Raw genomic sequence first — 16,231 nt, 5'->3', positions numbered from 1 at the left:
CATAACCATCAGCATGAATTATAGCAAATGCTGTATATAATAAACGGTTGCCTCAAAGCCTCTTTTGGAGTGTTCACAGCCCATAACAGATGGCTCCAGGTAACATGCTTCTTTGATTCAGGAGGTAGTTCAAATGTTTGCTCAACTAAATTAAGTTATTATATTAAGACTTTTAAAAGCTTTTGTTTTTTTTTTAAAAATCATTTCCTTACTTTAAGGCACCCAGTGTATTTTGTCTATCACCATGTCTTCCCCTAGTAACCCAGTGGTTCTCAACGGTTCAGTACTGCCCCCATGGAAATATGAGGGGCACTTTTAATTATCACAAGGACCATGGGGCGGTTACCAGCAATTAGTGAAAGGGACCAAGGATTCTAAATTATCTTCTGATGCATGGAATAGTCAAGATAGTTCTGTATAACAAAAAACTGTCCAACACTCCTAATATACCTTTCAAATACCATAATGGACACTCATGTCATCAAAACAAAATCACCTCTAGAGAAAAAAATCTAGCTCTAGAACTTAACTAATTTTTAATAAATGCTAGGTTCATTTGCTTTGGCATGGTTTTATGTACACTAAAGTTTCCAGGAATGCAACTCCATATAAGTAAGAGGGAAAATTATACTTTCTTGAGAACTTCACCAAGAGTTGTTCACCATTTCAGATATCATGTCATAACGTCAACAACACTCCTGGTATTTGACTCACCAATATGACAAACCGGTATCAATCTGTGTTTGTAGCTGTCACATTCTCACTGAGTCTTAAGAAGGGTGCAAACATCTGACTACTTCATTAGATCTTCTAGAGAGTCATGCCTAAACATTCATATCTGGAATATATGCTTCATTATAAATTACTTTCATTTTTCCTTCGTATTACAGTTAAGGCTTTATATTGATATTTTTTGTATATTTGTATGGGTAGGTATATTATATACCAATTTCGTTTCAGATTAGTAAAGAAGGTGCTGCAACTCTTTTGTTTACTATGAAAGGGGTGCTGGTCTAATGGGTTTGAGGAGTGCTGCCTAATAACTCCCACTCCCACCCTCCTCTCAACTTGTGGTCCTCTAAACAGGAGGCTAAGCGTGCTGAGACCTCATCCAACAAAGGTTCTGAGTAATGCAAGGGTTATTTCCTTTAGGTAAACTGTGCGGCAATCATAGTATTATTTAAGTTGCTAAAAGTATCTCTGGTAGTTCGGAGCACTCTTGTGAATGAACAGATGAAATTTCATGGTAAGTGACCATTTGACAGTATAGGTTAATATTTGGAAATTTATATTATGAAACACTTTCACAAGAATATTTTAAGTGGCATCCAAAAATTGATATACGAAAGCAAACGGGCACTCATGATGAACTGTTGAGATATTGCCACTAAAAATAGAAATGTTTTGTTCTCGTTTTGTTTTAAAAAGAATGCCTGCTTTGGGACAGAGCTTAAACACAATAAGGTTCACAGGGTTAAATCTGCCTTCACTTGGTCTCTAATTCAAAGTACAATAAGTTTTCCCTAAAATGTCAACATATTATTTGACCACTATAGCTTACATTGAGACTATCCTATCTCAAAAATCAATTGTTCCTTTAAAGTCATGTTTTTTATGGCGGCAGCTTTGGAGTAGAGGAAAGAGCATTGGACTTGGAGTCAGAAGACTTGGGTCTGAGTCCCGACTCTGCCACTCATTAGCCATGTGGCATTGGAAGAGTCATTTAGCCTCTCTGGGCCTCCATTTTTTTCACTTATATAATGGACATAACTAACCTTACAGAACTGTCAAGACAGAGATAATAGATGGAAAGGTATTTTGTACATCGTAAAATACTACGCAAACTTAAGAAATCATTAGGTTTTACTGCATTTCTTAAAAGTGACAAATATCTTTCTGTAGGAATACAATTTCCAGAAATCTGGTTTATAACTAGTGTTAAAGATGTACCTATAGTTAAAAACAGACTCTTTTCCTACCTTCGAAGTTCCATTGCTCGTCGCAATCTTTCAAAACGAACTAAATGTTCTCTCAATCTTTGTTCCTTCATCTTTTCAAAAGGCAAGATGTCTTTCCTCCTGTAGTCTTTGTCCCTTTTTTTATCTAAGCTAGCTCTCTCCTTTTCCTTGCTTCTTCCATGAATCTGTAGAAAAAAAAAATTATAACAGGACTACAACTTAAAATAATTTTGTTTTTTCAAGTTGAGCTGGTCATTTAAAAAGCCTAAATGAGTAATGACATTCCCCTTTTCTTAGGTTTTCTAGCATGGAAGTATGCAAAATGTTTAGAGATACTGACTTATCTTCTTTTGGGAACAGGTGGAATAGTATACAACATCCGTCTCAGAGACTTACTTTCTCATATCTTCCTCTTCTTGATGGCCTACAATGATCTCCTTTAGTTTGGTCTAGTATTACCATATGTCCTGGACTCTTTGAACCTAAGAGGAAAAAAAAAAATTAGGTAAGCAAATGTCTAAAAATATTCCAGTAAAAAAAGAAAATATAATGTAAAAATGCTGAATTCTTAGACAACCAAATATTCATAAACCAATACATGAAGTAAAAAACTTACTCTATGAGAACTTAAAGGTAAAGAGTTTTTAAAGCTTGATCTGCTAACATAAATACTTTTAGAGATACCAAAAGATCAATTACATAGCTATTACTCAATGACCATTTTCAGCCAGCCCAGATTTAACAGTAACTGGGCTTAGGTGGAAGAAGACATCTGTTTCCTAAGAGTGGAAAAGGAGAAGACAATCAGTCTATTAGACCTCCTTTTCTACCACAGTGACATCTAATAACAAAGTTTAAATATTTATCTGGATTGTAATTTCAAGTTTCCCCCTTCCACTGTAAAAATTAAATCGTAGGATGCATTAGAAAGGGATTGAGAAGAAAGATGCATAGCATACTTATTCGTTTCTTTTCTTCACTTTTTTTAATCGATTCTGAAGTTTGGCCACTTGATCCATTATCATTCTTCTCATCTTTACCTTCTATTTTCTTAGTATCCTTGCTTTCTTTTTTTTCGGGTTTCTCAGATGACCTCTTCTCTTCTTTTTTGACTGAGGCTTGTGTCCTGACCCCATGCAAGAAAACAACAAAATGAGGACTACTTCATCAGTGTACCAAAAAAGTCTATATGCTTATCAACAAAATAAATCCTTACTTGCTACTTCTATCACTCATATTTTTTTTGTCTCCAGAACTTCTTGAACTACTCTTTTCATCATTTTCTTTCTTCAATTCTTTCTTAGAAGGATCACCTTTAACCTGAAAGGTTTAAACAGAAAAAAATATGTGTTTTAATGTTACACTTTTATGTTTGTAAATAGTATGTTGATGGTAGAAAATTTGGAAAACAGAAATGAATATATAAAAATAAAATCATTCCTAATTCTACTCCCCACCAGTGTAACATCTTTAAATTGAAAATTACTAGCCCTCAAAGTAACCTCCCTTTTATAAACACTTAAGCAAGCTTACTTTTTCAACAGAAATTAGCTGTCCATGCAGCTCAGTGCGATGAAGATGTGCAATACATCTGGACACCTCTGTGCTTGAAGACATAGTTACAATGCCATAGCACTTGGCCCCAGGACTTCGAGCATTTGTGACTACCTTTGCACTCAGAACCTGTAAAATGAGATTATACTTCAGAAAGTTTTACAACTTTACAACCACATACATTTCTAAATAGATTAAACTTCAGAATGGAAACTATTCAAATTAAAGGATATGTTCAGGATGTATAAATTCAGGATAAAGGATAAATTTAGGACATATATTATTCTATGATCACCATCTACCTTGCCTGTAAGTACTCAGTAAATATTCAGGGGAACAATTTAAAATGTCAAAAAGCAATTTAACCTGCTTTTAGTTTTTTCCTTTTTTTTTCTTTCAAATACATTGCCAAAACACAGTCACATCAATGAAGTAATAGCACAATTAACGAAAGCAAAGAAATAATATTTTCAATTAGATTTGGGTCAAAATTTCCCTATCAAAGGCCCACCCTGAATCTCTTAAAGATATTAAAACAAAAAGGGTAAGTTCCTAGAAAGTGTCTAGATAAGTGTTAACACTTTTCTATAATGGGTCTTTCAAAAATAAAGAATCTGCCACATGTAAAAAAGCAACCTTAAAAGTACACCCTAGGGCTTCCCTGGTGGCACAGTGGTTAAGAATCTGCCTGCCAATGCAGGGGACACGGGTTCGAGCCCTGGTCCGGGAAGATCCCACATGCAGTGGAGCAACTAAGCCCGTGTGCCACAACTATTGAGCCCGCGCCTACAGCCCGTGCTCCGCAACAAGAGAAGCAATGACAACGAGAAGCCCGTGCACTGCAATAAAGAGTAGCCCCCGCTCACCGCAGCTAGAGAAAGCCTGCGCACAGCAACGAAGACCCAACACAGCCAAAAACAAAAACAAATAAATTAATTTTTTAAAAAAACACCCTAAAAACACACCCTAAAAAGACACACTTTCCATCCATGTACTTTAAAAATGTATACCAATATAAAAGTGACAAATAATTTCAATTCTATAAAATGAATAGCTAAGAGAGACAAGGCAGAGGTGGATGAGTGAGAGAGAACAATGTAGTGCTGAATAAATAGGAACAGGGACGCAGTGTCAGGAAGAGGAACGTAAGGAATTTAGGAGGCTGTAAGGTGTGGGTAGCTGGTAGCTATCAGCTTTTATCTCAACTCTGGGAAATGCTGCCTTGCCCCAACAACAGCTTAATTCTTAAGCCCAAGGTCCTTGTTATAAGTACATGGTTTCCTAATATAGTTTTAATCCTAATAAAGGCCAACATCAAAATACCGTTTTTACAGCTCTAACAATAAGTTGTTGAAAACAGAACCAAAAATACACCACAGCTGATCATGGGACCACAATTCTCAGTGTTCTGTATCTGACATCTACAGGAACCTCCTTAATGTGCAGGTAACTCTCTAATTAGAAGAAGAAAAAAAACCTCCTAAAATCAATAAGATAAGTTTTTGTAACACTCATTAATGGCTATTTACCGTTAATGGTCATTAATTTAATAAATATTTTAAAGCCTACCATGTGCACACATAGTATAGTAGATAAAGATCCCTGCTATCAAAGAGTTTACAGCAGAGTAGGTTACATACGATGTATCAATATATTGAACACTAAAATGTAAAGTAGAAAGTAGTGAGGGCCCTAAGGGATGCAGATCAACTGCAACTTAATTCAACAGCCATTATTTGAATATTCAATTCATTTAATCATTGACTATTTTTCTCTTCTGTTAGGGCTCCCCTCATATGCCAGAAAAAGTTCTCCTGATGAACCAACCACAGTAAAGCCTCCCTTTGCTAACACCCTGCACTCTTCCTTCACAGCTATCAAAGAACTATCAAAACTTCTGATTAAGTTTTACCAGTTTTACATTTTTCACCACCACTGTACTGGAATCTGTATAATGAGAAGGACCACATCAGTTTTGGGGTGTTTTCCCTCATATTCTATATCCCATTGCCTAATATTAATCTACCTATATTTTCCAGATGACCAGATCAGCCTCAGCAATTCTAGGTCCAAGAAATATCATGATGAATGTGATGAATCAAACTCAGTCCTTGGCTTAAATGGGCTCAAAATATGAGCTCTTAATAAAAGATTCCCAGGGTTCAGAGTGAGATTATATGATGAAACTCACCATTACTACAGAACTCAATAATTATGCCTGTAACAGTCCTAAGAGAGCCAAAAAACTAGATTTTATATATACTGTTTTGAATATAACCTCTATTTAAAATGGAGATACCAGAAAGATGGATAAAAAGGTAAAAAGAATGTATGTACCTTTCCATATTTGCCAAAGAGGTTCTTCAAATCAGCAGCTTTGGTATTAGAAGAAAGTCCACTAACCCAGATATTTTTAGTTGAGCTTCCACTGCTACCACTAGTACTACTTGTACTTCCTAGAATAGATTTAATAGAAGTTTAAGTATCTCAATTGGAATATTTTTAACACAATTATTAGGGCCATATTCTTCCAAAATTATAATACCCTCTAATGTTGATAGTACAACTTTACTACATCAAAATCCTACACATCTATTATTAAAATCAAACACAATAAGAGATAATACAAACATGTCTGAACATCTGTACATTTCCTACTGCACGAATTTTAAGACAAAGTAGGCAAAAAAAATAAATTACATGTCTTGGACTTCTGCTGTTAAGCTCAATAACTTATACTCAACCACTGCACTGAATACAGGCAACCAGGAAGTAGTCATCTAGGACTGTACAGACTGCTTAATTACCTACATCTGTGGTGGGCTTTAGCTCCTGAGAAACTTGGGAGCACAAAGGGAAAAGTCAAACAAAGGGATAAACTGTTTTCAAGAATTTGAATGTTTAATAACAAAGACGAGCGAACCACAGTTCACCTTCATCCTCTATCAGAGAAAGGGTAAGAGAAAGTGGGAATTACATGCAGCTGGATAACTCTGTATTTAAAAAAAAAAAATCTTCTAAAATCACTTACAAAAATAAGATCAGAGACCTCAAAATCCTTTAGAATAGGTAAATGGTTATATGAATTATTTCTGCACTATTTCCATACACAAATTATGGTTTCATACAGATAAATGCCATTTCTTAAAATACAGGCCTAGTCAGTCATCCTTCAGTGCTTTACTTCAAATGTACTATTATAAAAAAGGAATTTTCATTCATTTGACTTTACTTGGAAAACAACTCTTACCCACTCTAAGGGAAACAGTATCTAAGCAAACAAAAGTAACAATTTTTATAACTTTGCATTATTGGAGTAAAATGTTTAATGCTTTAAAAATTACAAGCCACAAGTTTTAGTTGAAGAACTATTGTCAGTGTACTTATGAGGAGACAACACATGCCTGACTCAAATATTTTAAATATTAATGGTTGCTGCATTTGTGTTCTTAAGAAATGTAGGTATCAAACGATCTGCTATGAAATGTGAACTGGAAGTTTGTGTATCTTTTTTATTTTACCAGTAACATTTGGGCCCACGTACTTCTCTAACTACAGAAAAAAATATTTAATGACAGGAAAAAGTTAACATTTAATTAAGACTACACTAGTCTTCTAAGTTTAAAGGATAACATTTAAAACATTTATTATATCTTATCCATTAACCAAACTGTAAGGAATGTGGGTAATGCAATTAATTAATTGTCAATTACTAAACCAATCACAAAAATTTCTAATTATTAAAATATACCAACAAAATATACTAAAAAAAGTAAAAGGAACACAGTACTTTTTCAGGCACTCAAGGCATTTTCAGAATCTATAGTACCTAAATGGCGTTATTTTCCCTTAAAATGCTTTTTTAGAACACAAGAAATATTTTTCAATATACAGCATATACAAGATGACACTAAAGCACATGACCAGGAGACAAACTGAGACTGAGACTTCCCAGTAACAAAAAGTAATCAAATAATGCACCTTTAAGCTTACAAAAATTAAAATAAATCTACTTTTCTACATAAAACTCTCATCAATGCAAAATAAGTCAAATAGGAAGTAAATTCCGAAGAATTAAAATACTGTATAACTGGCTATATTAACAGAAGTGTGCCCTGATTTAAAGAATCAAGAAAGTAAAACCCAGTGTTAAGAGACTGACTTTCTTTCAGCTCCACAAATATACACAAATACTGTTTATACCATATTTCCTACTAGACAGAAAGGGAAAAGACTGTGGTGGTGTATAGGGGTTAAAAGTGACTACAGTCAAAGATAAAATACTTGAAATTATAATATAAGAAAACAAAATATCTGTTATATGAATATTCCATACAGATGCTTAGAACACAACGTAAAAAACACAGACCAAATATATTTTAAGCAAATTCATACCAGTTTAAAAATTAAGTAATTAAGAAAGTAATGCTTCAATCACACTGAGAATTTGCTGTAATCTAACTCCACTGTTTACATAAAAGGGCATCGAAAAATTTTAGTATGTCAATTTTTGAGGACTAAGTAATGTCAAAGGAAACCCCAGGCAATTATTACTTTTTAATGAAAATATGAAATTTATCACTGAAATAAACAGGAAAAGAAATCCATTACCTTTGTCATCTTTGGATGATGTCTTGCTGTCTTTAGATTCCTTTGAAGAGCTAAAGAAGCAAATCACCAGAAGAAAATTGAAAAGAAAAAAAAAAAAACACAACAGAAAAAAACAAAAGAACAAAAATCGAACAGCTTGATATTGACTATATTTCAAACTAGTGCTATTCATACAAATTAATAATTCCAAAGGCCTAGATTAGGTTATTTGAACAAATGATTCCCTTAGGATTCTTGCACTGATTTTCCCCAAGATGCCTGAAGATCTAGATTTTCTGACAATTCTATTCAGTGGATATATGGCCATCTTCTCCAGATTTCAGGACTGGGACTTGACTTCATTTTGTGTTCTTAGGACTGATAGTTGTTCATTAACCATCATCACAAGGATTTTTAAAAATAAAACACAAAAAAATTGTCAATTTGAAAAAAAACAACAAAAAAAACAAATATATGCTGACAATTCGACAATGCAATCAGTAGGACACACTGCATATTACGAAGATCTTGAATTTTTTTTAAAGTAACTTATGACGGTCAAAAATATTATAGGCAGGATCATAAGTACTAATTACTGTACATGGTCTTGAAGCCACCCCCTTAATGTAGAGTGATCTTATTGAATGCTGGAATTCAGTATCGTAAAGAACTGACATAGAAAAACAAACCTCTTTGCTTGACCAGAGGCCCCAGTAGACGAGGGCCCTTTCTTCAAAGTATCCTTTTCTTTGTCTCCAGATTCTGCTTTCTTAGAACTTTCTCTGGCTTCCTTCTCGACAGGATCACCCTTCACGCAGTCTTCCTTCTTACCATCTTTATGGTTGGCATTCATCTCATAATCCTTGCTTTCCTTCTCCGGGCTCTGTGCAATGACGTCCTGCCCATCTTTTGGCTTACTTGCTTCAGAATCTGTAATTTTCACATTTTTACCTGTTTCTAGGAGGTCATCACCATCAAAATCCAGAGTGATGGCATCTTCAGCCTGGATTGTGACCGAGATGTTGTCATCCTCAGCTTCTTTCACAGTCGTATTAGCTTCCATCTCTTCATGAGCTGTGTGATCAGCCTCAGCTAGGTTCCCTTCTGAAGGAAGAGGTTTAGATACTTCTTGTGTACCATCACCAGAACCTGCTATATCTAAGAGGATTTAACAGGAATAAATACGGCAAAACAAGAAGTTTAAACAATTTCATATTCATAAGCTAGAATAGGACCTAGAAAATATAAAGCCAGTTATTAGCACTGATGGAAGGTTAGGAAGAAAAACACAAGGGTATTAACTAACATAAACAATCCTTTACCCAGGATCACTTATTCTTCATGGAAAAAATGATCTCTAAATACAAATACCAAACAACAAAAGTGAGGAAATGGTTCCATCCTGAGGATACCAGCTCTTCATTTCTGGTTATAAGTTAATGGCATATGGAAGATTTTTTTCCTCCATGAGAGAGTGACAAATGTGCAGACTTGGTATTCAATGTTCAAATTATCTTGGGATTTAACCCTTGTGACCTTCAGAACTCCCATGGTGACGTCTTGAAAGGTCACAGTCTGAGGATACCAATCGGTCTTCAAAGTATTCAGGGCCTCATCTTTTTCGCTCTTCTTATTCAGTTCTTGTGTAGTCCAGAATCACATGGAAAACTGCTACAGGAGGCTCCAAAGATGGCCTGCTCCATAACGTTTAGGAAAGTGGTTATTTCCAGGCTTCATCCTGTCCAGTCAGTCCTGCAGTTACCATTTTCAAAGATGTCTTGCATTCCCCCAAAATAGAAAGGCTTCGGGCATCTGAGATTTTCAGCTGGTAGCTTTACTTCATCATTTCTTCTAGGTTTTTTATTCTGCCTTGCTTAGAAACCTGTTCCATGTCCTTTCTAGTCCAAAGTAGGAGGATCCTTTGACGTCTTTCCAAGAACTCTTCCATAAACCTCATACTGACCACATATTTTACTACTGGTGTCCCTGCAATTGTATTGGATGAGATAGCTCTCCTAAACTACTGAAACTGTCAGAAGACTGTACGAAATTTCTCTAAGCAGCAAACAAAAAGTCAGTCTCCTGGTCACCCAACATTTTTAGGGCTAGTTGTAAAATTAATTATCCATTACATACCAGGACTCCCAATAAGCACGTATGAGTTACTGCAGTACCAGTCTTAAGAATGTAATCAACTTACCGTATGCTAGGAGTTATTTTTAAAAATAAAATTTAAATTGGGTTAAATAAAAAATAGCATTGTCCACTACAGTAACTGATATGTACCATTAAGTTAGAACATATCTTTAAAGTGTTAAAAAGAAAATTAAAACCAATTGAAAAATAAAATCAAGGTGCTAACTTAATTCACTAAGTTGATAAATTTGAAAATAAACTCATTTCAAAAATAAGATTTCAAATAAGGAATGTTTTATTTTCACATAATTTACTGTTTTTCTAAATGTCACCAATTTTTAAACTCTACTTAGCATCAAACATACCTTTCTCATTTTCTTCTTCCTCACCATCCTGAAATTCAAAGAATAATCAAATGTAAAATGAATTCACTTAAAACTGGATTTCAGTAATAGTACAAGATCTATCAAGTTTAATTGCTGAATGATTTAATAATATTAGAGACACCTAACACTAACAAATACAGGATATTCCAATCAGAACTGAACCAAAACACATTTACAGAAATGTAGCATATGTCTGGTATACATGATTTTACACAACAGGCAAATCTGTCAATGATTATATCAACAATGAACTGGATTATTTAGTTTCACTACTCAAAACTAGTTTAAATAACCAGACTCTTACTCATATCAAAAAGCCACTATGAATTCCCTGGCGGTCTAGTGGTGAGGACTCGGCGCTTTCACTGCTGGGCCTTGGGTCCGATCCTCGGTCTGGGAACTAAGATCCCGCAAGCCGTGAGGGGCAGGCCCCCCACCACCCCAAAAAAAGAGGATGCAAAAAGACGCCAATAAAAAGCCTGCCCTGATTATTTTACATGACTCGGTTCAAAGGCACTCTTAGGACATACTATTCAAAATGTACCAGAAAATCTAACATGAAAACATATACTTTTCAAGGGATGGAATGCATATTAATAAACAAAATAAATAAACAAAAAACACTCCCTTCTTAGGCATTTCAGAAGTAAGAATGACTACAAGAGTAGTTTCAAATTCTTCATTCCTTTTTAATCTGTTAAAATAAATTCATAAGCTGTCTCATATACAATGGTGGTCAGCCACTTTAAAAATGGTATTTTTGCTAAGGTAATCAAAACAAGTAACACAATTTTTTAAATGATTGGCTTTAATTTTAAAATATGTGATATTTCAATTTTAAAATTTGTGACATCACATAATCTAAAATTAAGCATGTGCTGGCTTGAAAACAAGAATAGCACAGAGGGGAAAATCTTTATTTAGTCTACACCAAGCTAATACTACAAAAATAACTGAATTATAGCAAAAAAGAAACATTTCCCAAAATTAAAGATCATAACAAATAAGCTAGTAATATGCATTATAATCTCAGTAATGGAAAAAAATTAAGGAATGTTTTAACTTATAACTTTTAAAATAAAAGCTGAGTAGAAGTAGATTGTTTTTAGTCAAGGTGGTGTGAAGCTACCATACACGAAGGCTTAGAGTAGTGGTTCTCAAACTCTGAGTCTGTATCAGAATCCCCTGAGGACTTGGGATTGAGACTGAGATTGCTGAGCACCAACCCTAGAGTTTCTGATTCAAGTCTGGAGTAGGGCCTGAGAATCTGCATCTCTAACAAGTTTCAGTGATGCTGATGCTGGTCCAGGGACTACAACTTTAAGAACGGTGCCTTAGAGCGACAGCCTAGCAGGGAAATTAGACTGAAGGCAAAACTGAACTGTAAACAAAATTTTAAATGCCGCATTAATCTTATAACATAATTTTAGATTCATATAAAAGCATGCAGTCCTTAAAAATGTCAAATATTTTACCATATGCTCAAAATTAACATTTGGGTAACAAACGTATTTCTGAGAAGTCATTTTTAAAATAATTTTTCAACTTTAAGTTAACACATAAGTGCCCCAATTAGGGAATGACCAATCGTACTACAAACTAAAGTAACGTGAAGGAAACTGAAAACACTGAAACAATTAAGCCATAAGCTTAGGAAGTAAAATAGTCCAAAACAAGTAGATTACTGACTGACAGCAATGTGAATCCTATTATTATATAAGTCCATTATACTGTGCTCTAATAATCTCCTAATTGTTATGCTGGAATTTAGTTTTAATCATTACATTTCTAATGTGCAACATTTGGAAAGGAAAGAAAAATGCTTTAACTTGGGTGGAGTGGTAGGCAGTGGCAGCAAAGGAAGGATGAGTTATGCTGGAATTACTGATAAGTCTTTTTCTCCCAAACTCTCTTTTAGTCATTTACCTCAGAAGGATAAATAAACTGGAATATCTTAACTTTTACCTAAAAGCAGAATAAAGTAACTTAAAGAATGCAACTTGCCTCTCCTTTATCTACCTGGGATACAACAGCACACCACTTCCAAGATATTCTTTTAGAGATGCAATATTGATATGTTCAAGAAAAAAAAATGGCCAAAGTATTCGCCATTTTAAAAAAAGTAAAATTTTTAAAACTACTGTGATGTAAAAAACAAAATCTTTCTGCTGTACTTTCTGCCAATTAGAAACGTTATTTCTAGCTGCTAAAATAATTGGTAAGGTTTGCCTTACTTTGCTCAAGAGTTTTTAGGTATCTATCCTAATTACTCAACAGGTCTTCTGAAGGGTTTCACAACTTTAGTTTCTCAAAATAGTAGTAACACTAGCCTTATTACATATACTTAAATGTCCCTAGGAAAGGAGTCTGAGCCAACTTCCAGAAAACAAACTGATTACAATGGGGGTGAAGCACAAAAACAACTAGGGTTGGTAGAAAAGATGAGCCACATACCAGTGCATATTTGAGTTATTGTTCAGTATGTGCAGTAAACATAGCACTCACTACTAAGGTTAAACCATTCCTTACAATAAAGAAACAAACCAAGAAATACAAGAAAGACAGTGGAAAATTTTCCCTGTAAATGATATATAGGCACAGACATGACATGTACTTTATTTGAAAATAATTTTCCTCCACTGAAAACAGATGTTTTTTCAGAATAAGGAATATGGTAAATAAGTAACCACAATGAAAAGCAACCTTTTAAATTAACTACTTTTTGTGCTAATCTTGAAAAAATGTATTTCACATATGAAAATGAAAACAAATGTCTATAATGTTTATGTTGTTTACCTTTGTAATGGGATCTATAACCCTTAAGTCAAATGTGAAAATTAATACAGAAAGCTTCTCTATTTTTATTTCATTCTAGGAGCAGCAATGACTCATGAGAGATAAAAGACAAGCCTAGGACTTGTTTTTCAGTTAACAAAGTGTTTACTATATACTCATTCTATTATCTTCCCCTAGGTTAATCTTGTGATACATGTACATATATGTGCTAAGTAAGAAGACCTCTTCTGGAAGGCCTCTTTTCCCCTGACTTGTATATAAGCACTGTATTCAGTCTGAATAATTTACAATAAACCTTCAAAATAACCCTAAACCACTAACTACCTGCTACCTATCTGGCAATACGCTAAAGACTCTGGGAAATACAAAATACCTGGCACATAATAAGCACTTAACAAATATTTGTGGAATGAATTTACTGAATAACTGTAGTGTAAGACACTGCTGTTTTTAGGTGGAGGGACTGAACTAACTGCAGCACTGTGTAAGTACAATGGAATTCAGAAAACAACAATTACGAGTGTGGAGTCATTTAGTGAAAAGAATACCAGACTAGGCACCATGAGACTTAGGTATTTATTCTGTCTTTACCACTAAAACAGTTTTACTCTGTGGTAGTGTCATCTACCTAGGTGAAGTTTACCTACAAAATAGAGATAACATATGACCTAAATAGGATATACAGAATTAAATAAGATAAGGGGTGTAAAAAGTTCTCTGTCAACAGTAAAGCACTACATGAGAGAGATATGAGAGAGAGCTTTATGGAGGAGACAGAGATAAGTCTGGCTTTGAGAGGTATATAGACTTCGTATGACAAAAAAAGGGAAGGCCCTTCAAGTTAATGAAACATTAGGGGCAAAGGCAAATGGAAAAAGGAATATACATGAGGCAATCATAGAAGATTGACAAGATTGACACTAGAGGAAATTTTTAACAATTAAAGCATTACCAAATACAAACATTTTGGAGAAAATTTTCCAAACAATTCTCAAATAACTGATAGCTTCAAGCAAGTAAAACAATACTACAAGTAACCACTAACTACACATGTACTATGTGCCAGGGTATATGATTGATCTTCTCATCACTCTAGCAGGTAGGACTTACAATGTTCATTTTACAGACATAGAAATTGACTAAGAAAACATGTCCAAACTCACAATATTATAAGTAACTAACAGAATGCAAACCAAATTCTACCTGGTATGACAAACTGCTTAGAGGCTAACACCTGAAAGCTAAAGATTTAAGCTTCAAGTCAAAGCCTGAAGACTGGCTTTAAATAAATATATCCCTATACAAAGGCACTGCCTATTTACTTATATTTTTAAAAACAAGTAATAAAAGGATAAATCCTGAATTTTAGAAAGTTCACCAATAAGGGGATGGGTGAAGGGGACTTTTTTGAATATATCCTGTCTCTTAGATTTGACTTTGGAACCATGTAAATATTTAAAATAATTATAAAATTAAATTTAAAATTATAACTTTTTATTTTGAAATAATTATAGACTCACAAGAAGTTACAGATTAAAATTTTTTAAAAACAATACTTAAACATTGAAAATAAAATGAAACAAGTCAACCTAAATATGTATTAGTTGGTGATCATACAGAAGACTAGTCTAAAACACAGTGATTTGTTTGTTCCTAGAGGGGTACATCCTTAGGAGAGATACAACTGGGGGGAAAAACCTTAAATTATTTTCAGAAATCACACTGATGGCGGTGTTGGTATTATCATTCTAGGACTATTGTATATACACTGTGAGATAAAGAAAATAATTAACTTAGAAGTATCCTTATGAACTCAAAATCTATTTTATCTTAGAAGTAAAAACCAACAAAAACAAGCAAACAAAAAACACATTCTCTAGCACTGTACATTAAAAAGGCCTAGAAAACAAGAATAACCCAGTGACAATGAATACCCCTACCATGGAGATGATTGTCTTGAAATACCATTTACCACTAAAAGGAAAAAATGGCTAATTACAGGTCTGGAGCAGGAAATGGAACATCTTTACCAGAAAGCACAGAAGCAAAGACTACTAGGATCATGTTGAAAGGACTCAAAAGCCAACTTGAAGAGGCTCTCACTGGCTACAGATGGGACAATTTGAGCATTAATAAGGATAATAACTACAATGGACTGAAATACATTAAAAATATTTAAGTCCATGAGTTCAAAATGAAACTATGGGAGAAAAAGGGGAAAAAAAAAAAAGAACCTCATTAGTCACTATTGGAGATGCTCATGAACCAGCTCATTATTTTGAAAATTGGCAAATAAAAGAAAAATAATCAAACATATATCCCGCCTTTCTTTGTAAATGGTACCACGGGGTAACCAAATAGCAGGTGAGGAGAAGTTTCTCTTTCCAAGGAACATTCCAGCTAACAAATAAAGAAAAAAATGACAGAATTAGAATATCACCACTTTGATCTCCCTAAATAATCAGTGCAGTATGGATCATCAATGATTGGTACCATCACCAAGAAGATACAGTCAAACATTATGTGTATCCAAATAGAAGAATACAACACTACCTGGGAATTAGCTGTATGTCTTGCGGGGATGGAGATGGGGGCGCAGGAATCAGATGGTAAACCTCTGGATCCTATAACCAACTTACCAATTTACAGGAAATACAGTAAGCAGAGTTGAACGAATCCATAGGAATGTAATCAGCAAAATATAGACTTTGGAAGCTCTATGACTTGTCAAACTATGCTAGATGCTCTTTTTGTAAATATTTTTACTGAAACAGCCATCTCCATTCATTTACCTAATGTCTGTGGCTGCTT

General features: G+C 34.3%; 1 protein-coding gene across 4 annotated transcripts in view; it reads right to left on the bottom strand.

The window, feature by feature from the left end:
- SLTM (SAFB like transcription modulator) overlaps nt 1–16,231 on the bottom strand; it is a 44,480-nt gene that overhangs the window by 10,358 nt on the left and 17,891 nt on the right. Inside the window, exons 6-14 of one of the 4 annotated variants that reach the window (XM_060097281.1) lie at nt 10,604–10,631; nt 8,792–9,260; nt 8,124–8,173; nt 5,850–5,968; nt 3,492–3,641; nt 3,175–3,278; nt 2,999–3,084; nt 2,355–2,440; nt 1,980–2,143 (exon numbers count right to left, since the gene is read on the bottom strand). In XM_060097281.1, coding sequence (XP_059953264.1) covers nt 1,980–2,143; nt 2,355–2,440; nt 2,999–3,084; nt 3,175–3,278; nt 3,492–3,641; nt 5,850–5,968; nt 8,124–8,173; nt 8,792–9,260; nt 10,604–10,631 — 1,256 coding nt within the window. Of the gene's footprint in view, nt 1–1,979; nt 2,144–2,354; nt 2,441–2,917; nt 3,085–3,174; nt 3,279–3,491; nt 3,642–5,849; nt 5,969–8,123; nt 8,174–8,791; nt 9,261–10,603; nt 10,632–16,231 lie in introns of all 4 variants that reach the window. The other 3 variants (XM_060097279.1, XM_060097280.1, XM_060097282.1) reach the window with 3 other exon arrangements.

The sequence above is a fragment of the Mesoplodon densirostris genome, chromosome 4 (assembly GCF_025265405.1).
Source record: "Mesoplodon densirostris isolate mMesDen1 chromosome 4, mMesDen1 primary haplotype, whole genome shotgun sequence".
NCBI lineage: Eukaryota > Metazoa > Chordata > Mammalia > Artiodactyla > Ziphiidae > Mesoplodon > Mesoplodon densirostris.
This window is presented reverse-complemented; position numbering and strand designations above follow the sequence as displayed.